We start from the raw sequence: 25,848 nt of genomic DNA, 5'->3' as shown, positions 1-25,848 counted from the left end.
CAATAGAGTGAAACACTTTGAGAGAGTGAGGAATGAGAGATACTAAGGCCATCTCCAACCAAAGGCTGGCCAGAGGGCTCGTTTGAGCCCTCTAGCCCTCCAAGATTCCCCAAGATATTAATATTTTAATGAATAGTACAGGGCCATATTTGCCTCCGTCTCCAACCGAGGGCCAGAGGGCCAAAGGGCTCGTTTTAGCCCTGTCACAAAAAACCGTCTCCAACCGAGGGCCAAAGGGCCATAGGGCCAAACATAATTTATTATTTAAAAACTACAATTTAATGTTGTATAAATGGCCTAGGAAGTTATACGAAAAAAATAGAATTGAAAAAAAATATGAAACAAATTTTGTGAAATAAAAGTTATAGGAAAAAAAATATGAAACAAAATTTGATTCATATGAAAAGGAAAAAAAAGGGAAAAAAAGAAGTTTACATTCATTAAAAAAAAAAAAATTTAAAAAGTTTAAATTCATTAAAAAAAAAAAAAAAAAAAAAAAGAGGCCTAATAATACAACGGCTGCTAGCCGTTATATTAAAAAACATTTCAAACTATTAGTGTCGGTTATAACCGACACTAATAGTAGAACTATTTAAAAAAAAAAGAAGATCTTTAATGTTGTCGGCTATAACCGACAGCAATAGGAAATCATTAAAAAAAAAATAGCCAGCCCGGGGCTGGCTGGCTGGCCGAAAGCAGCCAGCCCTCCAGCCCTCTCCGATCCCGTGGGACCCTCCCAGATTCCAGAGCCCTCTGGCCTAGCCCTCGGTTGGAGACGGTTTTAGGGCTATTTTCGGCCCTCTAGCCCTCTGGACCCTTCGGTTGGAGATGGCCTAAGACCTAGGGTTTGCGACAAGAAATGGGGCTTTTCTTGTAAACCAAAAGGGCTTTCATACTAGTGAACGGTAATCACCGAAATGAATGTATGCCAGTTTCGGCCGAACCACTATAATTCTTTGTGATCATGGCGTGCGTTTTCTTTTGTGTGTTGTGTTTTGGTTGGTTGTTTATTCTTTGTGCTTTATTAATTGTCGAAAACAAGGTCATAAAGAAAGCGTGTTTGTACAACATAACCAACAAGAACTAGATGCCTTTGCTTTTATTCAATGCAAGTGACACCCTTTAATTCTGATCTCTCTTAGATTCTCAGTTAACCGCTGACAGGAGAAAACTGAGGGAGGGAAGGATACGAATTCACGCAGCATAATCATAGCAAGGGGAGGGAAATGATTTATGCACATCATTTTTCACTTCAAGTACATCTCTTTTTTAGCTATATAATTAAATAAAGGGAAATTATAACAATGGTCCTTCAATTTTAATTTAATTAGAGTGATGGTCCTTCAACTAAAAACGCATGATCATTAGTTACTTAACTCATCAAAACGTGCAACTATAGCCTCTTTCGTTAACTCCATCAAAATCCCGTCAAAATAAGTTATGTTGAAATGACAATTGCTCCAATTGGATTAGAGTTAAGGAACCATTGCTCCAATTGGGTAAAAATTGAGGGATTATTGCTCCAGTTGGGTTAAAGTTAAGGAATTATTGTTACAATTTTTCTCGTTTGGTTTTTCTTATTTGCCCCTCGATTCAACCTCATATGCGTGGCACATGACTCATTTTAATGAAAGTTCTAACAGAATTGAAGAAAATGATCATAGTTGCATGTTTTAAGAAATTAAGAGACCAACGGTCATAAATTTTTAGTTGAGAGACGATTACTTCAATTAGATTAAAGTTAAAAAACCATTATTACAATTCTCTTAAATAAAAAAAATGTCACTCTTACCATATTTTTACTACACTCATACCACCTCTCTAATAAAGATCAAACCCACATAGCCCTATTTTGTAAGAGAGATGGTTGTAGTATGAAAAATGTGATAAGCGTTGCATTAGCTGCATTTCTCTTAAATAAATCAAAGAGAATCATGGGCCATAATTAAGAGGGGGAGTGCAGAAGGTGGAAAAGAGCGTGGAATTCATTTCTCCAAAGTGAATGCTAGCCAATATAGGTTCAAATTGACCCGAAAAACAGAGGGAGGAGGAGGAGAGGGGGGAAAACAATATTTCGGGAATTATGACTAAATATTACAAAAAGGCGAAATGGAAACATTCCAAAATGGTCAGGTTAGTAAAATAAAATTTACAGACATCACTAGAAACTAATCACATGAAATGATAGACTGCCATTTAGAGAGGATTAGCATTCCCTGGCATGTCGTTACCCAACCACATTGAGCTGCCCAGAGATTTTTGTTTTGCAAGTTGGACACATAAAACCAACGGAATCTGGTTGTATTTCGGAATCAACAGCCTCATGGTTGAACTCTACTCCGCACCATACACACGCTGTTGTTATCTGATGTCTGCCAGCCATGCTTAAGATGGCTTCTTCTGATTCAAACTGGACAGCGGAACCAAATGCCTTTTCCATCCCCGCGTTGTTTGTCAAATCCATGGGTACCTCGTGCAGTGTAAGAGATTCGTGCCCACTAGGAAATCCATACTTCAGAGGTTCTATTTCCTCCAACCTCAGCTCCTCAAACCCTGTTTCATCATGTCTCTGGGAAGCACTACTAAGATGCTCGTCTCCCTTTCAACACGGAGAACGGACAATAAAATTAATTTTCTTAAGCAGACAACATATTGCACAGAACAAAGAAATATAATCACGTCTAAGATTCGTTATTATAGTACAACAACCACCAAGCCTTCTCCCACTTAGTGGGGTCAGCTGTATGAATCCTAAAACGCCAGTGCACTCAGTTTGCACCATGTCTTTCGTTATTGTAGTCCTAATGAAAAATTAACTGTCACTTAACATGTAACCAATTAGTTACAAGGTCTACCATGGAAAATTTTGATAAAAAAACTACAATCAACGATCAAATTTCTGATATATACATACATATAATTCCACCATCTCAATGTCCTCATTTTATGACAAGGACCAATTTTGTTGAATTATAAGTCTATAGCTGATTAGTATTAGTGAAATAAGATGAGTTTATTTGTGTATTCACTTGAGCATATCTACCAAGTGTAAAGTCAAAAGATGTAAGGCCATGAGTGCCATGTGTGATAATCCTAGTTGTTAGGTAATGAATGGCTGAGATCAATTTTTCTGATGTGTTGATCCAGCTCAGCTCTTGTTAGCTGTAATATCTCTCCCTGCACGTTGTGTGAGTGAGTGAGAGAAGCATTAATGAAATAGAATATCCCTCTGTGAATTTTGCAGAGAGGAAGAGCAACCATTCTTTTCTCATCGTCTTTGTGCATTCATCTTCCTTCCTTCTCCTTTGCTAATCAGAAATATCAAACACTAACATGGCCTCAAAGCCAGGTTGCGTCATTTAAAATCTAGGCGTAAATCTGTGAGGTCACCGACTCAATCGAAGCTCACGAAAGGTTTGCAAGATGTCTGGATCTGGAAGCTCGGAAGTGAGAACTCCAATCTTCTCCGGTGAGAACTATGAGTTTTGGAGAATTAAAATGGTAACAATCTTCAAATCCATTGGGTTATGGAATCTGGTAGAAAAGGGATTGCCAACACCCGATTCAAAGAAGAAGAAGAAGGAAGCTGAAGGGTCGTCGGAAGACGACGGTGATGAAATGGTTGCTGTGCTCATGAGGGATGCAAAGGCTCTAGGTATTATACAAAATGCTGTTTCTGATCAGATCTTTCCTCGGATTGCCAACGCCGACTCAGCCAAGATGGCATGGGATCTACTGTACGGTGAATACCACAGTGGTGATCAGGTTAGATCTGTAGAACTTCAAAATCTTAGAAGAGAATTTGAGTATGCTAGAATGCGAGATGATGAATCCTTATCTAGTTATCTCACAAGGCTGAATGACTTAATTAATCAGATGAGAACATTTGGTGAATCTCTTTCTAATGAGAGACTTGTGCAGAAGGTTCTGATAAGTCTAAGTAAACCTTATGATTCGATCTGTTTGGTTATAGAAAATACAAAGTGTCTAGAGACTGTAGAATTGCAGGAAGTTGTTGCAATCTTGAAGAGTCAAGAACAACGGTTTGATTTGCATAATGTTGATACCACTGAGAAGGCATTTGCATCATTCTCAGTGAGTCCCAAAGGGCAAAATAGAAGTGGAATTCAATCTAGTTCATCAAAATTCCAGAAGAATTGGAACTCTAAGGGAAAGAAATGGGATTCAAAACCTTGATTCCAACAGAAATCTTTCAATAGTCCTGCATCAAATTCATATCAATCAGTCATTGGGTCAATAGAGTATCAAACCAGTGTAGAGTGTGCTCTAAGTTTCATTTTGGTGAATGTAGGTATAAGGGGAAGCCCAAATGTTATACATGCGATAAGTTTGGTCATTGGGCTAAAGAATGCACTGTAGGGAAGAATGTGCAAAAGGCAAACTCTGCAAATCAAGTGGAAGTGACAGGGAATTTGTTCTATGCTAATAGTGCAATCTCAGAGACAAATGTCAATGGAAATTGGTATGTTGACAGTGGTTGTAGTAACCACATGACAGGGAATGATGATCTTCTTGTTGACATAAAAACAAATGTTGCTGGAAAAGTGCAAATGCCTACTAGTGTGTTAGTGAATGTTGTTGGAATGGGTTCATTGCAGATAGATACAAATAGAGGTAAAAAGTATATCAGAGAAGTCATGCACTTGCCAGGGTTAAAAGAGAACTTACTGAGTGTTGGACAAATGGATGAGCATGGATATTATCTAGTATTTGGAAGAGGCTTGTGTAGTATATTTGATGGACCTTCACTTGACAATCTTGTCATGAAGGTCAAGAAGAAGGAAAATAGATGCTACCCTCTTTCTCTGTTGAAAAACAATCAGTTGGTTCTGAAGGCTAGCATAGAGCACTCACTCAGATTTGGCACACAAGACTAGGTCACTTGAACTTCAGGGGGCTTCAGTAACTCAATGAGAAGAATATGGTGCATGGTCTTCCATATCTAGAAGCAATCAAAGATGTATGTCAAGGATGTCAATTTGGAAAACAACATAGAGACTGGTTTCCAAAAGAACAAGCCTGGAGAGCAAACTGTCATCTAGAACTTATTCATGTTGATCTGTGTGGTCCTATGCAAAATGCATCCTTGGCTGAAAACAAGTATTTCATGCTATTCATTGATGACTGTACAAGGATGATTTGGGTGTATTTTCTCAGATACAAATCTGATGCATTCAATTATTTCAAAAAATTTAAGTCTATGGTGGAGTTGCAGAGTGGTTTCAAACTTAAATGCCTAAGGAGTGACAGAGGTGGAGAATTCTTATCATCTGAGTTCACTAAGTTCTGTGATGCTGAAGGCATTCAAAGACAACTTACAATGGCTTATACTCCTCAACAGAATGGAGTAGTGGAAAGGAAAAACCGAACTGTGGTTGAAATGGCAAAAGTTATGCTTCATGATAGAGATATGACATACTTTCTTTGGGCCGAAGCTATACACACAGCTGTGTATATTCTAAATAGGTGTCCTACAAAGGCACTTGGAAATACAACTCCTTTTGAAGCTTATAGTGGTAGAAAACCAGGTATAGCCCATCTCAAGATTTTTGGTTCCCTGTGCTATGTACATGTGCCTACTGAGACAAGACAAAAGCTAGATGCTAAGAGTGTCAAAGGTGTGTTTGTGGGATATGCTACATGTGAGAAAGGATACAGAATATTTGATCCTCACACTAAGAACCTAATCTTGTCAAGAGATGTAGTTTTTGATGAATCTATGACTTGGAATTGGAAAGAAAATTCACAAAATTCAGTTGCTGCAACCTACATTCAGGATCAACCTGAAAATGTAGTTGGTGTGAATTCATGAGTTGAGTGAAATTGAAGAAAGCTCCCCCAGCTCTAGTTTTCCCTCTTATACAGAAGAACAAGAAATTTGTACCCCTGAATCTGCAAAGATTTCAGAGACTTATGATCACTCACCTCTGAAATGGAGAAATTTGAATGATGTTCTTGCCCAATGCAACTCATGCATTCTGGAACCAAAAAGATATGCAGATGCAGCTCAAGATGAATCATGGTTAAAGGCAATGGAAGATGAATTAGCCATGATTAAGAAGAATGGCACCTGGAAGCTTGTGGATAGACCACCAGAAAAGCCGATTATTGGAGTTAAATGGGTCTACAAAACCAAGTTAAATCTTGATGGTTCAGTTTTAAAAAACAAAGCCAGGCTAGTTGCAAAGGGTTATGCTCAAAAGCCAGAGCTAGACTACAATGAAACTTATGCTCCAGTGGCTAGATTGGATACTATCAAGACACTTGTAGCTTTGGCAGCACATAAGAGCTGGAAATTCTATCAGCTTGATGTAAAATTAGCATTTCTAAATGGTGTATTGGTAGAAGTTTATGTAGATCAGCCCGAAGGATACGTAGTCAAGGGAAAGGAAGATAAAGTCTACAAACTGCATAAAGCTCTGTACGGGTTAAAACAGGCTTCAAGGGCTTGGTATGGAGAAATTGATACATACTTCTTTCAATGTGGTTTTGAGAAAAGTTTGAGTGAACCAACACTGTACACCAAAGCAAGGGGGCAAGACGTTCTGATTGTTTCTATCTACGTGGATGACATAGTCTATACTGGTAGTAATAGACAGATGCTTGAAGAATTCAAAGAAGACATGAAAAGAAAATATGAAATGACAGATTTGGGTCTTCTCAATCATTTTCTTGGAATGGGGATAATTCAGACCAACTTTAGCATTTTCATTCACCAAAAGAAATATGCAAGTTCTTTACTAAACAAGTTCGGTCTAAATGAGTGCAAATCTGTGATCACACCACTTGTGGCGACTGAGAAATTAACCAAAGATGATGGAAGTGGAGCAGTAAGTGAAGAATTATACAGAAGCATTGTGGGAAGTCTTCTATATCTTACTGCTACTAGGCCGGACATTATGTATGCATCTAGTCTACTTGCTATATTTATGCATTGTCCTACTAGCAAGCATTTTGGAACTGCCAAACGTGTGCTCAGATACATCAAAGGGATTCTAGACTATGGTTTGGAGTATACAAAAGGCAAGAAGGCAATGTTGATTGGCTATTGCGACAGTGTCTGGGGTGGATCACCAGATGATAGCAAAAGTACATCCGGTTATGCATTTTCTTTTGGAAGTGGAGTTTTTTCTTAGGCTTCAGTTAAACAAAGCTGCGTGGCATTATCCACTGCAGAAGCAGAGTACATAAGTGCATCAAATGCCACTGCACAAGCAATCTGGCTCAGATTTGTATTGGAAGATTTTGAAGAACTTCAAACTGAAGCAACTCCATTGCAATGTGACAACACCTCTGCAATTGCAATCACCAAGAATTCTGTGTTTCACCAGAAGACTAAACACATAGATAGAAGGTATCACTTCATTAAAGATGCAATGCAGGAAGGAATCATTGATTTAGTGTACTGTCCCACTGAAGAGCAGTTAGCAGATATTTTCACAAAACCTTTGGCTAAGGATCGGTTCAACTATCTCAGAAATATGCTTGGAGTAAAATCAGATCAAGACTTAAAGGGGAGTGTTGAATTATAAGTCTATAGCTGATTAGTATTAATGAAATAAGATGAGTTTATTTGTGTATTCACTTGAGCATATCTACCCAAGTGTAAAGTCAAAAGATGTAAGGCCATGAGTGCCATGTGTGATAATCCTAGTTGTTAGGTAATGAATGGCTGAGATCAATTTTTCTGATGAGTTGATCCAGCTCAGCTCTTGTTAGCTGTAATATCTCTCCCTGCACGTTGTGTGAGTGAGTGAGAGAAGCATTAATGAAATAGAATATCCCTCTGAATTTTGCAGAGAGGAAGAGCAACCATTCTTTTCTCATCGTCTCTGTGCATTCATCTTCCTTCCTCCTTTGCTAATCAGAAATATCAAACACTAACAAATTTGTGGGGCCCATGCAAAAATATGGTCTCAGTATCAGCTCCGTCTATCTTTTAATTCTCCTCCAAGCATCACTATAAGTTCTCAAATCAAAATCTACTTATTTAGTTACCCACATGATCACTTAATAAGTTTATCGGCAACACTTTGTCCCTCTATTTATTTCATGACAATTAGACGACTAAAGAGTCCACTGGACTCTCCTTGCATGGATAATCCTTGAAGGCCACTAAACAATTAGTTGGATCGGAATCTTCTGATTATGAGACCTTCTTACAGGTCCCACAATGTAGTCCTTTTTCCTTTAACGAAGTGTATTTGCGTGTTAAGCACATAGCACCTATTTCTTTTGTTAACTCATTAATGCGACAAAAGAAGCAATAGTATTGAATCAAATAATTTGATGCGACAATAGAAGTAATAGTATTTGAATCAAATAATTTAAACAGACAAAGTAGACAATTATTTGATCAGTAAACATTAGCTTCTTCCCTTTAGTAGGAAAAGAGATTCTTACCAAAATAAAACTAGAACACCGTACAAAAAGACAATAGACTAATAGTTCCACAGCCAACACACTGACAACTTATAAACAAATTCAATCAACAAAAACCATATAAACAAAATTATAGACTTCTTATATTGCTATATTTCGGGCAGGGTTCCAATCTTGGAAAAAGAAACATGATATATATTTTTTCAATGTCAGTTCTTCAACAATAATTTCGGTTTTAATTTTGAAGAAAAAAGTTTGAATGAGACTCAGGTGTATCAGTGTATCTGGACACCAGAAAGAAACAAAATATGGCAGCAATGCTTGATGGTACCTTATCCTATATAGCAGTAGATGTGGGAAAAAGAAACATGATATATATTTTTTCAATGCCAGTTCTTCAACAATAATTTCCGTTTTAGTTTTGAAGAAAACACTTTGAACGCGACTCAGGTGTATCAGTATATCTGGAAACCAGAAAGAAACAAAATATGGCAGCAATGCTTGATAGTACCTTATCCAATATTGCAGTAGATTTGGGAAAGCAGACCAATGATTGCACCAGTGGTACTGAGGAGTCAGAAATCCCGATTTGCAGTTCATTTCCTTCATAAACTTGGCATACAGATTCTATCAAAGTATCATTAGATTTAGATGGTTCGTGATCAATGCTGCTACCAAAGTAAATTGCTTGTTCACTATTGTTAGTGCTGTGTTCAATGGCATTGGGCTGCTCTGATGCACTTGTGCAATTCAAAATTGCATTCCCTACTGCATCACAAATATATTTGTCATCCGAAGAAGCATCTATCTTGCAGTGAGTAGCTCCATCCTGATTAGTACCAGACTTCTCTAATTCGTCAGAGGTGGATGCCAAGCCATCTTTTTTCCAAGGACATTCAGATGGTTTACCGTTCATCTCCGTAGCTGATAACTCAGCTGTTTTCATAAAAGAGTCCTTAATATCTACAACTTCCATAGGATCATCAGTTCCTTCCACACTTCCATCAGTTATTGTATGTTCACTATCATGTTGATCTGAATCAATTATGTCAAACAAGCGACCCTCCAGGTCCTGTTCACTAAGAGGTGAATCTATGTTCATTTCTTGATGAGAATCGGAAGCAGGAATTTCTGAACTAAATCCCATGTATGGTTTATCAGGTGCAGCATCACCTTTGGATTGATCATTAGGTTCAGCAGTTGAGGTTTCTATGATAGAGTTTTGAGCAATTTCAATCAGAGCATCCATTTTTGAGATCCTTGATGGCAAACCTTCGCTGTTTGGAGACTCTATTCTCTTTTGAAGTGTTGATGGACCAGGCGATTCTTCCACCCTCCTGACATAATTTCGAACATGAATCCCTACATGACCATTGTAGCGACGCCTTTCCAAAAATACCTTATGGCAAAACTGGCATTCATATTTCCCATCTTTAATTATCACACCATCACCAACAGTAGAACCAAGTCTATACCTCCTTGTAGTCCTCTGGTGAAAAGACAATAGATGCTGCAAATATGAATCCTTCTCATTAAAAGTCATATTGCATTTGTGACATTCAAAAAGGTCATGTATCTGAACCTCAGCAAGATTGTCTACTCCCAATAAGGTAACTTCCTTTTCACGCCCATTAGATATAGAAGACACAACTAGAGCAGCGCTGGAATTCACGTCTTGCCTACGGTCTCCATCCTTATCAGCATGCTGCTGCACCCCAAACAAAATTTGAAAAGGATTTATTATCGAAGGTACAATAAACCAAACAGCTGCAATAATATATAACTTACATTTTCAGTAGCCACTATGCACCCTTCCAGAACATTCTCACGCCCATGACCACCATCTGGCTGTCGTGCATTATTGTGATCAGAGAAGGAGTGCAGAAATGAAGAAACTTCCTTGCAGGTCAGAAATTGTTCTCCAGTAGGGCTGGAAAGTATCAAGCAACTTGTAATGATGAGAAACACAAGCGAGAGAGGTGACTCCAAAATACAGGATACAAAGTAGAGGAATACTGAAATGAAAATATAAATAACCACAAGGCACGAGTTAACTAGTTATACATTTTGTTCAGGTTATACTATTTTCATCATTACCAAACTATAGCAATAACTGTGTTTGTGTCTCCAGTAATTCGTTTGTAAGAGGGGTGAAAACCAGTACAGAATCCTAATTTGATCATCATTACTCAAGGATGATCTGCTAAGATAATCTATGTTACCATACAAAAGAAGCATTCTCATGGAAATGATACAAAAAAAAAATAAGTAAATAAACTTTGAATTCCGGGCACCCCTAACGATGCATGCATACAAAGTTCTAACAATCGGGAGTTCAATGATCAACAGAAATGTCATGGCAAAGTAAATGTCGAGCAATAGAATATTAAACTATCTTCAAATAATAACTAATTAGACCTCAATGATGCAAAGCCAAATACAAGTGACTGAACTGAAGAAAAAAAGAGCTTCCAAGCAAGTAAAACCTTATGTATCGGCGGCAGTAAATCCAAGCACGTCCTTCCTTCCTCTTAAGGCCCAGCAAGAGCTTCCAACCGACCGGCAAGGCATCCCCGAACTCACTGGCATCAACAATCTTCCTCTTCTTCCTCCTACTCCCCCACTGCCCACCCAAGTCCCTCATAAACCCCAACAACTGCTCCTCCGTTTCCAAACCCACCGTCCTCCGCCTCAATTCCTCCCCAAAAGGCTCTTCTGCATTCTCCAAACCCGAAATGTCCACCGCGGCGCCCTCCTTATTCACCATCCCCATACCCGCATATCCCTCATTCTCCAAACCCAAGACTTTCACTTTGGGCTTCCTCCCTCGCTTCCTTTTCTTCACCCCCATTTCACCTCTCCCCTCCAAACCTACGATTCCACTCCCCATGTTGGGATTAGGGCTGAGCACCCTGGAAAACAACGCCGTCTGGGCGGGCTCGAAGTCGATTTGGCCGAATTTGGGGTCCTGGGAAATGAGGTTCTTGAGGTGAGCGATGATCGCATGGTTCTCGTTGCGTTCGGGGTCATCCGGTGGCACTGGAGTGAGCTTAGGAGGGGTGGCAAGCAGGCCGGCAACGCGACGACGGTGGCCAGTGGCGGCGGCGGCAGTGGAGGTATCAGACTGTTGACGGCGGGGACGAGAGTACGTTTGGCGGCGGGAACCAGCGCTCTCGTTGAAGACAGATCGGTCAATTTTGGGGACGATGAGGTCTTGGGTGCGGCAGAGGTTTAAGGCCGAGGAGGAGGAAGAGGAGAAGAGGGAGAGCGCTTGGAGCTCCGATTGAGAGAGTGTGCTGATGTCTATGTGGGTTAAGGAGTCTAAGGGAATGTTTGCTTCTTGTGGCGATTGTGGCCGCGGGACGGTGGCTGTTGTCGCCATTTGGAGTGGCGCTGCTTGACAGAGTGTCTGTGAGACTGTAACAGTGTGAGGAAAATGGCGTGGGACTGTGGAGAGGTTTCGTTGTGGTAAAAAGGTAAAAGCACCCATCAATGTTACTATCCCCATCAAAAAAAGTTTGTCCTCTATCCCATTTTACCCTAAAAGCATGTTAGCTGGACCAACTTTCAATAATAATAAATAACCACATTAACCAATACTTATCTATATATATAAAGTGAGAGCCCCAGTTTGGTGAAACATTCCAAAATGCCTAAAATGCCCTCACTTAGTACCCAAAAAACCAAAAAATAACTGTCTTGAAAATAGGGTTAAAAACGTAATAAAACTGAATTCTCAACAACATTAATTCACAACCAGTGGATAAGATACTCACACTTTAAGTTCATTCTCAGCCTTTGGATCACATCCTGTCTGAAGAAGCACTCAAAGGTAAGACGGAAACCATCTATCGCACGATCAGAGCAACAACTGCAGCGGTTGATGGACCCGACATGGAACAGCCATGTATCGCACGTTCTCGATCCCCACAAAGCATACAAAAGGGAAAATTGGATGATTTCTTCATCTGAAACTGGCAATCCTGAAAATAAATGTGCAGACGATGCGCTGAGGAAGAATGCGCCCTCATTCTTTTAGACTAAAAACCCAGAAATCCTAACTTTCAAGGACGATCCGGTAAGAATTTTCTCTAATACTCACTCTCATATTTTCTGTGCTTTCCTTGGGTTTTTGCGTTTGTTCAAGTTTTTGATGGGTTTTAAGTTTATTGTAGTCAATTTCGGGTTTTGTGGAGTCGGAAAATTGAAGAGTAAGAAGCAGAGGAGGAGATCGGTGAAGAAAAATGGAGCGAAAGTAAAGGGAAAAAATGTGAGTTATTCTTTATTATTCTCTTTTTCCAAAACGTAATTTTTGGATATTGTATATACTGGGAAATTGGGTTACTGAGTAGCAAATAAATTTGATTGTTTTGTGGTTTTTGAGTAGTTGCAGGAAATAAATTTAATTATATTCTATCTACTGGAAGGTTGGAAGAACTGATATGCTTATGTATATGTACACATATGTTCTGATTCCTGTTAAACTTTGTATTATTTTTGTGTTTGTCATTGCCAGGTAGCTTTGAAAACATTAGATAAATTGGATAATTTTCTCGAACAATATTATCCTTATCCTGACCAGATTCTTGAGATGGGTTTTCGCTAGACAATTTCACTTTCTACTTCAATCTAGGTACTCTATGCTTAATTAAATTGTTCATCACGACCTTAGTTTCATATATACTAATTTGGAGTATTGAACTCGATTGTCATTTGAACCATTCGAAATTATTTAGATTTACCAGATTTTTTAAATGGGTTTTGGACCAATTGTAGAAAGCTCTCTGTTTTGCGTATTGGTTATTTAGTTTCTGGCTTAATTTTTGCTTTTGTGGAATGCCAAAGACATTTAAGCAGTTACTGAATTACCAATTGTTGTTTCTGTTTTACTAATGCTTTAGGGTAATGTGTGAATTAAATTCTGTTATTTAAACTAATATGTGTTCATTACTTTTGTGTTGTGTACAGACCCCGCTTCTGTATGATTTCTTCATCTGAAACTTGCAATCCGAAAAATAAACGTTAGGATTTACACAAATCCTCGAGTATTTCTTCAACTATTTACTTCTCTGTCATTAGGTACCTTCCATCTCTCTCTCTCTCTCTCTCTCTCTCTCTCTCTCTCAAATGGGTGAATGAGGAAGAACTCGCACACACTCTGTCAAATTTTTTGTATTTAGAACAAAAACTCTGAAATCGTTAACCTTGAAGAACCATTTGGTAAGCATTTTTCCCGCTACTCTATGTCAATTTTTTTGTATTTTTCTTGGTTTTTGTGGGTCTATTCAAGTTCTTGACGGACCAGAAGTTTCTGCTAAATGACTATCTGGTTTCCATGTTTGATGCCGTTTGGTTCCGACTGTTTTGTTTTCTTCTTCTTTCCTGTTTGGTCTGAATTGTGTTTTCGGATAGTCTAACAAATATTTTTTGGTTAATTTTGAAGTTTTTTATATTTTGAGCCGAGCCCTGGTTTCATAACTGTATGATTTCTTCATCTGAAACTTGCAATCCGAAAAATAAACGTTAGGATTTACACAAATCCTCGAGTATTTCTTCAACTATTTACTTCTCTGTCATTAGGTACCTTCCATCTCTCTCTCTCTCTCTCTCTCTCTCTCTCTCTCTCTCTCTCAAATGGGTGAATGAGGAAGAACTCGCACACACTCTGTCAAATTTTTTGTATTTAGAACAAAAACTCTGAAATCGTTAACCTTGAAGAACCATTTGGTAAGCATTTTTCCCGCTACTCTATGTCAATTTTTTTGTATTTTTCTTGGTTTTTGTGGGTCTATTCAAGTTCTTGACGGACCAGAAGTTTCTGCTAAATGACTATCTGGTTTCCATGTTTGATGCCGTTTGGTTCCAACTGTTTTGTTTTCTTCTTCTTTCCTGTTTGGTCTGAATTGTGTTTTCGGATAGTCTAACAAATATTTTTTGGTTAATTTTGAAGTTTTTTATATTTTGAGCCGAGCCCTGGTTTCAGATGATTTATCGGATTAAAGTTTAGTGTGAGTGGTTTTACAGCGATTCCTTGGTGGTTAATTTCTTGGTTTTGGATTAAAAGTTTTCTGCAAGTGGTTTTGAATTAAAAGTTTTCTGAACGTAATTTCTTGGCAGGTTTTGTGTTTACTGTAATGAATTGTGGGTGATTATGTTAGTGGCGTTTGTATTTGAGCTTGGGCTTGATGGGGTTTGTTCGTCATGATTGGTTGTTAGTTATGATTTATTGATACGTAGGAGTTTTACAGGTAGGTTGGTTTTTGTATACCTCTGTGCCGAAAAAAATATGTATATGTTGTTTGCTGCAAATGAATTGATTTCATTGCATTTCAGGCTTCATGACTTGAAGCAACTTGGTCAATTCTATGTTCTTCGTTTGATTATAGTATATTCTTTTACACTAACCAACTCAACATACAGGTCTACAAAAATAGAGCAAATTATAGTTTAAATCAACTCATCTTTAACAGATTTTGGTAAAATAAAGTGTTCAAAGAGAATCCAATATGTATTGAGCTGTATTTTGTGGTATTGTGAGGATAAGATGATATATATGCCTCCGTTGTTGTCAACAGGAAACTGAGATTGTATGATGCGCTTGAAGACGCGAACATAAATGCAACAGAAAGAAGAAGGACAAATAAAGAATAGAGGGTAAATACATTAGTTCCCTTCGGTACTGTTAGTTGGTACTTTTCTCCTATTTTTTTTGTTTTTTATTTTTTTTTATGGACGAATACATATTCATTATTCCTATATACAATCAGAATAACTATGTATTTCGTGTATCACCATTCTCTTTGCTTGAAATCTTATTTGGATGCTCCTGCTTATGTACCAAGTTCTTTCTTATACGATGAATGATTTCCTAGCCTATTTTGTGTTTTATTGCACTCTAGCGTTAGGTGTAAGAAAACACACAACTTCTTTTTTTCTTTCCACCTCAAGTGACAAATTTGTGAACAACCATTAATTGAAAAAAAAAAAAAAAAAAAAAAGCTGTTTTCATGGCCTGACCTTAAATGAATTTGTATTAAATTAAAAACCAAAATTTGTACACGACTTAAACTGGCACAAATTCAGCATTTGTACTTGGCTTCAATAACCTACTTTGGCCTAATTTTTAAGAGATACCCCGTGTTTTTACAAATGCAAAACATCTTAAAGCAAAACCATTTTTAGGGGCGCGTACCAAACATCTTAACAATAGATAAGATCCCAAAATATCTTAACGCAAAAATTTGGTATGGAAACCATCTTTAAGATATTTTTAAGATGTTTTGTGTAAAAATTTGGTACGGAAACCATTTTTGCGTTAATTTATCTTAACACGTACCATGTTTTAGGAATTTAAGATGTTTTGCGTTAAGATATGTAAAAACCAACCGTAAATATTTTGGCACAAATTTAACACAATCAGTACCTCCCAAATTACCAACATTGACCTCCCCAAGTCACATGCTTAATCAAATCCAAACAAATCCTAACCCCAAAAAATGAAATAATTAAAGCATCACGTCTTTCACATTTCCATTCAAGTCTTAACATCAACCGGCAAGTGTATATAGGCCCATCATTTCCTTGCACGGATAATTATTACACTTCAAAAATATTTTGTCATCATTTTATTTTGTTCTTTTGTATTATAGTGTTGTGTACATAAAGCTTTTGTTTTCATCTGTTCGTAGGCATCTGTATACACCTTTTCGTATTTGTGGAATGTCACAAAATTTGTATTCTATTTAGGTTCATTATGTTTATTAATTTTTTAGATAAATTTTTCCATGGAGTGTGCTCAAAGTCGTACAAGACAGTGGCGTCAATCATTGAGTCCTGAAGAACATCAAAGATATCTAGCTCGACGACGTCTAATAGCACAAGAAAAAAGACAACAAATTCCAACTCCAAGTGATGATCATACTATGACATCCCCCAGTAACATACAGCAAGAAATTCCTGGTATTTATTTCATATTCTTTTTTCTTAAACTCATAATTAAAAAAAATTTAAAAATCTAATTTCTATTTTTTTTAAACTATGCAACAAGTAGGTCCCAGTAATATACAAGAACGAGTTGATTTGGCTAACTATGATGTTGAGGTCAACCCCAGTAATATACAACAACAAATTCCAGGTATTTATTTAAATTTCTTTATTTGTATTTGTTTCACACTTTAAAAATTAGGTAATTTTTAGAACACTATTTTGTGCATTGAAATCTCATTTTATTCTTTTGTTCGTACTCTCATATTGATCTCAATGTTGTAGTTATTTTTATTGGTAGTCTTACAAAATATTAGACCACAACTAAATATATTAAATATTAAACATTAAATTTTTACCTAATCATATTATAATGTGGTGTATTTATTAGAACAAATTGAGCATGAAAGCGCGAGTTCAAGGGTTTTGTCAGATATCACAAATCGTGATGACCAAACTTCTGCTACAATGCGTACTCATATAGGATCATTGACACATTCGAATAGGTCACAAATATATGATGGGATGCTCTCAACTCTTCCCCATAATGGTGAGCTTAGTATATAATTCTATCTATATATAAAACATATATTATTAGTTACAAAGGAAATTCTTATAATGAGTGTTGGATATTCATGTACAAATATCAGAAGAAGAACATGCAACTAGAACCAATCGTCATGTGCGGCAAAGTAGAGGAAGAAGAAACCACAATTGTGCTAGAAATTATAATGAGAATCGAGGTATCCTAGGTTGCCGCTTACCTGCTCCAACCACATGTTCGTACTGCTACGCACGATTGTTTACTCGAGAAACTTTGAATATGTGTTGCTTGAAAGGAAGAGTTGCTTTACCCCCAATACAATCTCCACCAGAAATGGTTGCTCTTTTCTCTGACCAAACAAATGAGGGTAGACACTTCAGGCAAAATATTCGAGCTTACAATCACGCATTTTCATTCACTTCAATGGGAGTACACGTGGATGAAAGAATAAATATTAGTGGCCGTGGGATTTACACATTTCGTGCTCAAGGTGCATTATATCATAAGATTGGTGGACTTTTACCACATGAAGGAAACAGACCGCGATTTTTACAAGCCTATATATATGACACTGAGCATGAAGTTGAAAACCAAATGTGTGAAAGTGAAGTTTTAGATAGACGTGTGGTTGAAAAGATACAACAGATGTTGAACAACCATAATCCTTTTGTTCATACATTGCGAAGCCTCGGACAACGCCAAGATTTGCCGAATTGCAAGTTGATCCTAAAAGAGCAACCAATAGATCGACGTCAGTATAGTCTACCATCAGCATCACAAGTTGCAGCAATTATAATAGATGGAGATGATGCCACCATTGCAAATGGAAGGGATATCGTGGTCGAGACAATTAGTGGAAGACTTTCTCACGTCCGAGACTATGTCGGATTTTATGATCCGTTACAGTATCCACTATTGCTACCTTACGGTACATATGGTTGGGATGTTAATAGTCGCGATGATGGTGGAAGAGCAATAACATGTTGCGACTATTATGCTTATATGTTACAGGTTTGTACCAATAACATAATTTACTTCCCAATATATATAAATGAATGATGATTCCCATATTAAAAGCAATATATGAAATTTGCTTCTGCAGATACGCCATAATGGATCATCACTTTTGCTTCGAGGTGGACGTCTCTTGCAACAATATGCTGTAGATAACTACATTAAAATTGAATCACAAAAACTTCGATGGCTGCGTTCTAATCAAGCCACAGTTAGAGCAGATCTCTATAAAGGACTTCAAGACTCTTTAAATGCAGGTCAACACAATGCAGGTATATATATCATTTCAGTTATCGTTATTTAAAAATATAACTTTGTTCAAAATCTGTACAATATATATAGTTAATTGAAAATAAAAAATTAACAGGGAGCATTGGGCGTAGAATTATTTTACCATCATCATTTGTTGGAAGCCCACGTGACATGTACCAACGATATCAAGATGCAATGACTCTGGTTCAAAGATTCGGAAAGCCAGATCTTTTTATTACCATGACATGTAACCCAAGTTGGGAAGAAATCAAAAGTGAATTACTCGCTGGACAAACTCCACAAGATCGTCCTGACTTACTCACTAGAGTATTTCGTGCAAAACTTGAGCAACTAAAAGAAGACATCATTGAAAATGGGGTATTGGGCAGTGTTGTTGCGTACGCATACGTTATTGAGTTTCAGAAACGTGGTCTTCCACATGTGCATATGCTGGTGGTGTTAGATGAAAATGATAAGATCAATAACCCAGATGAGTATGACCGAATTGTTAGAGCTGAAATACCAAACGAAGACGTAGAGCCTCAACTTTACAATGTGGTGTTAAAGCATATGATTCATGGCCCATGTGGGATTCATAATCCTCAATCTCCATGTATGAAAAATGGGAGCTGTAAGAGAAAGTATCCCAAACCATTTGCACCAGTCACTGTTCAAGGAAATGATTCGTATCCAATTTATCAAAGGCGAGGAAATCGATTGCCCGTTTCTCTTGATCGACAAGGAAACATAATGGTTGATAATAGTTGGGTCATTCCATATAATCCATGGTTGCTGTTAAGGTATGATTGTCACATCAATGTTGAAATTTGTGCAAGCATAAAAAGTGTCAAGTACTTATATAAGTATGTTTACAAAGGCCCAGATAGAGTGACAGTCGAAGTGCAATCAGACCTTGAATACGATGAAATAAAGCAGTTTCAGGATGCAAGATGGGTTTGCGCACCAGAGGCATTATGGAAGATATTCAAGTTCATTATTAATCGAATTTACCCATCTGTTGAGCGATTGCAAATACATCTTCCTAATATGCACCAAGTTCAGTTTCGTGCCGATGAGAGCATAATAAATATTCTACATGATGAGAGTACAAGAAAGACAATGTTAACTGAATTTTTTACACTTAATCATGTGGATGCAGAAGCGCGACGGTACTTATACATGGAAATCCCATCACATTACAGATGGATTCAAGCTCAAAGAAAGTGGTCTAAAAGAATGAATCGTAACAAGGTTATTGGGCGAATATATGCAGTTTCACCTGCTGAAGGTGAAAAATTTTACCTTCGAATTCTTCTTAATCATGTTAGAGGACCAACATCCTTCACAAACTTGAGAACGATTAATGGGGTTTTGCATCCAACATTTAAACAGGCAGCAGAACAACAAGGTTTATTAGAAAGAGATGACAGTATTCGACAATGTTTGCTAGAGGCCTCCACAATTCAAATGCCATCGGCTTTACGAAGATTATTCGTCACCATATTGGTATATTGTGCACCAATTGGTGTTCGAGGGTTATGGGATGAGTTCTATCCATTCATGATAGAAGATTATGTTACCATGACTAACATGACTCCCACACTTGCTACCAACAGACTCTTGCGTGAGTTGAACATACTTTTGGTTCAATTTAATAAGAGTATAAACGAGTTTGATTTCCCCCAAATGACAAGAGGAAATGAATCAAGTTCAGGAATGACAAGATGTATTGAAGATGAGATATCCATAGGTATTCCACAACAAGATCTTGATGCAATTGAACGCTTAAATGATGACCAAAGAAATGCGTTTAACATAATAATGGGTGCGGTTCAACGATCAGAGAATGCAACTTTTTTTGTGGATGGTCCCGGTGGAACTGGAAAAACTTACTTATATCGCGCATTGTTAGCAAGCTTGAGAAGGTTGGGGCACATAGTATTAGCAACAACATCATCTGGAATAGCAGCTACGATATTGCCTGGTGGGAGGACAACACATTCTAAATTCAAGATACCACTTAGTCTCGATGCATCATCGATGTGTTCGATTGGTAAGCAATCTGATTTAGCAAAGCTAATACAAAAGGCAAAGGCAATTATCTGGGATGAAGCAACAATGACGCATCGTCATGCATTTGAAGCACTCGATCGAACATTCAGAGACCTAACGGATATTGACTTACCATTTGGGGGAAAAATAATGATATTTGGGGGAGATTTTCGACAAGTTCTTCCTGTTATCCGGAAAGGAACCAAGTCCGAACTAATCCAAGCAAGTGTTGTTAAGGCATCATTTTGGTCAGAGGTAAACATTTTAAAACTCAAACAAAACATGAGATCCATAAATGATCGTGAATTTTCAGAATTTTTACTTCGTGTTGGTGATGGGAATGAAGATGTTATTATGGATGATATGGTAAAACTACCTGAATGCATGGTGATAGCATGGGAGAGTGAGCATTCCATTAATCAATTAATTGCCAAAATCTTCCCTAACTTAGAGGATCATATGAATGATGCAACCTACATGGTGGAAAGGGCAGTGGTAACTCCTACAAATGAAGACGTTGATATGTTAAATGAAAAGATAATCAATATGTTTCCAGGTTTAGAAGAGACAATGTATTCATTTGATTCAGTTGAGGATGATGAAAGGAATTTGTATCAGCCAGAGTTCTTGAATTCAATCTCACTTGGTGGTGCCTCCGCACAAGTTAACTCTAAAAAGAGGTGCTCCAATCATGCTTTTAAGGAATATCGATCCAAAATTGGGATTGTGTAATGGTACAAGATTATTGTGTCGTGGTTCTTACCGAAATCTTATTGATGCTGAAATTCTAACTGGACAATTTGCCGGATCCAGAGTTTTTTTACCAAGAATCCCTCTTAAAACTACTGATATTGCTGGGCTTCCATTTGAACTTACAAGAAAGCAGTTTCCAGTGAAACTAAGTTTCTCTATCACTATAAACAAATCTCAAGGTCAGACAATACCACATGTAGGCGTTTACCTTCCAGATCACGTCTTCAGTCATGGACAATTATATGTGGCTTTATCGAGGGGGGTCTCAAAGTCAACCACAACTGTGTTAGTAAAAAATGGCTCCATAGTCGGCCAACAAGGTGTATTTACACTGAATGTAGTATACAAAGAAGTCTTGCTTCATTCCAGCTAATTATGGTGATTCCTAATAGGTAACAACTTTATTAACGATAATCTTTCAATATGCATTTCTCACTTATCATTTAACTCTTTTTATTTGATTTTTAATTTTCTCACTATTGTTTGTAGATTGGCAATGAAAATTTGAAGTGTCAATCAGGAACGAATGGATGGAAATTGCAGCATTGATGTCAATTTTCTTTTCAAAAGAAACAATGGCATATAGACTTTATGGGTATTGTGAAAAATGTACATATTGTGATGTCGGTTTTATATTTTGACATTTAAGTTGTTTTGTATTTTGCTACGAGTACTTAATGTTTTCATCTACTTTTTTTTTATTCACATCTACTTACTATTGTTTATGAACACAAGGTAGGAACTTGCTTCCAGATGATGTTGCTTCATTACTGTAGGCAAAGTGAAAACAAAAAATATGACAATTTTTTAAGACGTGCATGATAAAGATAAAGTTCCTCTTTGCTCAATACATCTAAAATATATCTTGACAATCACAATGAAAAAGACTAACCCAATACACCTTTAGGGGCGCGTAGCGCCCGTGATGCAAAAATGCCTCTCGCACGCACGTTAGTGCGTGCGGAGAGGCTATAATAATTTAATCATCAACAATTGTATCATATAGTTTATAAAATGAAAAATGTTGAGGGTACTCTCTCAAAAGTAAAGCTCTCCTGTGTACTCTGTCATCTTAATTCATGTGCTAACATTATAAAATATTGTGTTAAAAACATAACATAACAAAAAACTCGAAGAGAGTCCTACTTTTGAGAGAGTTGTCACATCCCCGCTCGGGCCCCCACCACATCCTGAGAACTCACACGAGAACTTCCCAGTGGGTCACCATCATGGGATTGATCACTCGCTTAACTTCGAAATTCCGATGGAACCCGAAACCAGTGAGCTCCCAAAAGGCCTTGTATTAGGTAGAGATGGGAATATACATATAAGACTTACAGGATCCACTCTCTTGGGTGATGTGGGATGTTACAGAGTTCTCTTAGCATTTCTCTTATAAAATATGATTTAAATATGTGATCACTCTAACATTACTCTTGTTTCAATAAGAGGCTTTTATATATAGCTGTTTGATAACACTTTCATTTTCATTTTTTCACCTTTTTTTTAAATTGAAAACTTGTTGGGTAACTACATTCAATTTATATCTTTGAGAAAATGAAATATTTTTTCCTTATCACCCATAAGTGAGTTTAAATTTCGAGATATGTGTGGTCGATAAACACAAATGTCAAAATTTAAACTCATCAAATGGTAATAACTAATAAGTAGGATGGTGAGCAAGCATTCACCCTTCAAAAAATTGAAAACTTAACCAAAGAGTGAAAACTACTTTCTTGCATTTTTAAATTTTATCTTTGAGTTTTTTGTTTTATTTTTTTGAAAACTGAAATAGTTACAAAATAAGCTTTCATTCGCAAAACTAAAATCGAAAAGTTGAAATAATTATCAAAGAACTTCTAGCATCATAATATAGTTTGTAGGATATCATAAAATCTACCTAAAAGCCAAATGTGAATATGAAGACCTAAAATTATATATTTTGCCAAAAGACATACTGCCTAATTACCTTTACGGGGCTGTAATAATTAGACAAAGACGCACTATTCAACCCAAAAAACAAAAAAGTTTTTTAAGCGATGTTGTGGTCGTAAAATCCGTCGTCTTCAATCTTGACGAATTTGTATCTACAAAACAAGTAACATCTTTGATCAAAGACCAAAGCCTCACGCGCCCACGAGGTTGGGGGAGGGGGGAAAGTTTGGCCAATGAATCTTTGATGCCTAAGTTAGTATCTCTAAAATGAGTGAGTGCTTAGGGCTTGTATGCATAGCAAAAAGCTTACCAAATTTTGGTGGAGATGAAGGTATTTATAGGAGAAGGTGGCTGGCTATAGTGTTAGGGTTTTGCCCTACACATGGCAAAATCATATTGGTCAAGGTGTGTCATCCGTTGGATAATAAGGAAATAATATTCTCAAGATATTAATTAAGAGATAATATATTGGGATAATGGTGGAAGTATCCTTGATTGATTGTAACAGGGATTTCTTACTTGATTGAGTTGATCTTCAATTAGGAATGTATTAAAGATGAGATTTAGTAATTAATCATATCTTTAATACCTTTGATTTTTTCATGCCATGAGCACGGGAGCTTTGAGCAATCGTAGTCCTCTACTTGGACCTTCAGGAATGCTGAGCTGCTCGTGGGAGTATTTGAGAACCATGCCCGTTCAATGAGAGAAATCTTGTCTTTCTTGAGATAAAGTTCATGTGTCGCCTCCAGGATTTTTTGGATTTTTTTTGCTCCACAAATGCCCCTACACCTACTGGGCTGCAAGCATAAAAGGGCAATAGGTGTAGAAATCCCAAGCTGCTTAGGTGTGTAGAGAGTTATTTTGATGTAGATCTTCCACCTTGTTTTGGAAATAGAGTCTTCACTATGAAAGGGAAGTCAATTGCCACCAAGACTTATTTAAGTCTGCCTTAAGCAAAGGACTAAGTAAACTCAAAGAACAATGTTATCCCTATAAAAAGAGAGAGAAAAGGCTAAAGGATATTGTAAACCCTCCAGTAGTTTTCTTCTTTGCTTGCCCTTGCAAAGAGTTGATCGTCATTGTTCTTTTTTTATTTTTTGTGCCACACCAAGATAAGAAAAAGTTGAATTTTTTCTTCTTGGATAGTGTTGTCGCTGGACAACCATGGGGGTAGTCTGGCACATCAGTTGGCAAGGCCCAGGATGGCATGGCTAAGAGCCACGGAGCTGTCGCTAAAGAAGGGCAGTGCCTGGCTAGTAAGTTGGCCTGCTTGTTGGACATTCAGTTGAGAAGAAGTCTTTTTGTTGCTTCCAGAAAACTTGACGTCGAGCTGTTTCCAGCATCTGGGTCTGGAGTTAAAGGTATTGGACCATTTGAGGTATTGGAGAGAGTGGGCGAAGTTGCCTATTGCCTTGCACTACCTCCAGAGTTGTCTACATTCACCCAGTGTTCCATGTATCCTCACTCCGAAGGTATCGTAGTGATCCTTCCCATGTCACTTCTTATGAGCCTATTCAGGTTAAGGAGAATCTCACTTATGAGGAGTACCCCGTTGAAATTATTGATCAAAGAGAGAAAGCTCTCCGCACCAAGACTATTTCATTGGTACGCGTATTATGGAACAATCATGGTGTGGAGGAATCAACTTGGAAACCAGAGGTAAAGATGCGCCAACATTATCCCCATCTATTTGACTCAGGTGCGTTGAGTTTAAGGGTCTAAACTCTTTTTAAGGGGGGAAGGATGTGAAATCTCATCCCCGGAATTTCACCATTTATTACGTATTTCATAATTTAAATTCGTATTTCGCGATTATGTTATCTTTATGAGTTAATTTTAATTCCACTAATTATAAGTTTAGTAATTGATTATTTATCGAGTTGGAAGTTTTATAATCAATCTTTATCTTTCGTTGATATTTCGAAGTTACAACTAGTGTCTTTAAATAGATCTCGAACCCACGAACGCATAGGCAAAAGCTGTTTGCAAGTCCGAATTATAACAGTATATTTACGAACGTTTGACGTTGTGAAACTTTAGGTAGTGGAAATTATTTAAATTCCATTGGAGGATTAAAGGCCCAAATATACATAATTGGGTTAAGGGGCATGTGATGGGGGGTTGAAAAAGGACGAATAGGGGGGAGGGTGGACATTTTTTCTTTCCCCATTTCTAGAACCTGTGTACTCCATTGGCTATTTGGCAAAACCGGCCAACTTCATGCAAATTTCCACCATTTCTCAACTAATTTTCTTATCTCCTTCACCTGCAACCTGCTCAACTACCTTCCTCCTTCCACCTCCACAAAAAATCAAGGGTTTTTAAGGTCTAATTCAGGTAAAACTTCACCGGAGAACTCGGGGATTTTCGATGGCGATTCGTTGTTCTGGTGAGTATCACCATTCACCATCACCCTTAATCAACTTCAATTTGTCACATCCCGGCCCGGGTCCCCCACCACATCCCGGGCTCGACTCCATCATAGCACGATATTGCCCGCTTTGGGCCCCGACCACGTCCTCACGATTTTGTTTCTGGGAACTCACACAAGAACTTCTCAGTGGGTCACCCATCATGAGAGTGCTCTCGTGCGCTACTCGCTTAACTTTGGAGTTCCTACGGAATCTAAAGCCAGTGAACTCCCAAAAAGCCTCGTGCTAGGTAGGGATGGGAATATACATATAAGGATCACTCCCCTAGGTGATGTGGGATCTAACATATCTAGTTGTGGCTAAGTCCAGATTGGCTTCTTAAAAGCTCGCCAATGCAAGAAGTGGGGAGGAAAGTCCGTCACTTGGAAAAGTGGATTCAGCTGTTAAAAAGGCACCAAAGCCTGCTCCTTCTGCTGATGCTACATATGTGCTGCTTGCCAAGAAGGAGAGAATTGCTTGAGTTTGATTTCTCAGATA

The 25,848-nt window shown here is 37.7% G+C and overlaps 3 protein-coding genes and 2 long non-coding RNA genes across 7 annotated transcripts in view; 4 read left to right on the top strand and 1 right to left on the bottom strand.

Annotated features, from left to right (window-relative positions):
* LOC139196631 (uncharacterized) overlaps positions 1 to 9,785 on the top strand; it is a 91,166-nt gene extending 81,381 nt beyond the window's left edge. Inside the window, exon 2 of the long non-coding RNA XR_011581735.1 lies at positions 9,565 to 9,785. This is a non-coding gene — a long non-coding RNA (uncharacterized lncRNA). The remainder of the gene's footprint in view (positions 1 to 9,564) is intronic.
* Positions 1,968 to 11,989, bottom strand: LOC103428133 (uncharacterized). Of its 2 annotated transcripts, none has more exons than XM_008366234.4 (4): positions 10,890 to 11,989; positions 10,192 to 10,333; positions 8,915 to 10,108; positions 1,968 to 2,599 (listed from the first exon to the last, which is right to left on the bottom strand). In XM_008366234.4, the coding sequence occupies exons 1-4, from the start codon at positions 11,909 to 11,911 to the stop codon at positions 2,228 to 2,230; spliced, it is 2,730 nt and encodes a 909-aa protein (XP_008364456.4). In that variant the 5' UTR covers positions 11,912 to 11,989; the 3' UTR covers positions 1,968 to 2,227. The 2 variants fall into 2 exon arrangements, with proteins under 2 accessions (XP_008364456.4, XP_008364455.4); XM_008366233.4 differs by having other exon boundaries at positions 8,915 to 10,111; positions 10,890 to 11,982.
* A 219-nt stretch (positions 11,990 to 12,208) lies between these two features.
* Positions 12,209 to 15,277, top strand: LOC103428136 (uncharacterized). 2 transcript variants are annotated; one of them, XR_011581734.1, is made up of 3 exons: positions 12,209 to 12,481; positions 12,579 to 12,673; positions 13,372 to 13,483. It is a non-coding gene; the product is annotated as an uncharacterized lncRNA (long non-coding RNA). The 2 variants fall into 2 exon arrangements; XR_011581733.1 differs by lacking the exon at positions 13,372 to 13,483 and adding an exon at positions 14,979 to 15,277 and having other exon boundaries at positions 12,230 to 12,481.
* Positions 15,278 to 16,179: 902 nt separating this feature from the next.
* Positions 16,180 to 18,033, top strand: LOC114825204 (uncharacterized). The gene is made up of 3 exons (XM_070821621.1): positions 16,180 to 16,362; positions 16,454 to 16,936; positions 17,037 to 18,033. The coding sequence occupies exons 2-3, from the start codon at positions 16,855 to 16,857 to the stop codon at positions 17,987 to 17,989; spliced, it is 1,035 nt and encodes a 344-aa protein (XP_070677722.1). The 5' UTR covers positions 16,180 to 16,362; positions 16,454 to 16,854; the 3' UTR covers positions 17,990 to 18,033.
* Positions 18,034 to 18,391: 358 nt separating this feature from the next.
* Positions 18,392 to 20,980, top strand: LOC103420112 (uncharacterized). The gene has a single exon (XM_070821693.1). It carries the CDS (start codon positions 18,392 to 18,394, stop codon positions 20,978 to 20,980), a length of 2,589 nt encoding a protein of 862 aa, XP_070677794.1.
* Positions 20,981 to 25,848: the final 4,868 nt, after the last annotated feature.

The sequence above is a fragment of the Malus domestica genome, chromosome 05 (genome assembly GCF_042453785.1).
Source record: "Malus domestica chromosome 05, GDT2T_hap1".
Classification (NCBI taxonomy): Eukaryota; Viridiplantae; Streptophyta; class Magnoliopsida; order Rosales; family Rosaceae; genus Malus; species Malus domestica.
This window is presented reverse-complemented; position numbering and strand designations above follow the sequence as displayed.

Coding starts and splice junctions, on each gene's coding strand:
- LOC103420112 (XM_070821693.1), top strand. CDS start 18,392: ATGACTCTGGTTCAAAGATTCGGAAAGCCAGATCTTTTTATTACCATG.
- LOC114825204 (XM_070821621.1), top strand. CDS start 16,855: ATGCGTACTCATATAGGATCATTGACACATTCGAATAGGTCACAAATA. Junction 16,937..17,036: donor CTCAACTCTTCCCCATAATG/GTGAGCTTAGTA, acceptor TACAAATATCAG/AAGAAGAACATGCAACTAGA.
- LOC103428133 (XM_008366233.4), bottom strand. CDS start 11,911: ATGGGGATAGTAACATTGATGGGTGCTTTTACCTTTTTACCACAACGA. Junction 10,334..10,889: donor TACTGCCGCCGATACATAAG/GTTTTACTTGCT, acceptor GATACTTTCCAG/CCCTACTGGAGAACAATTTC. Junction 2,600..8,914: donor CTACTGCAATATTGGATAAG/GTACTATCAAGC, acceptor CCGTGTTGAAAG/GGAGACGAGCATCTTAGTAG.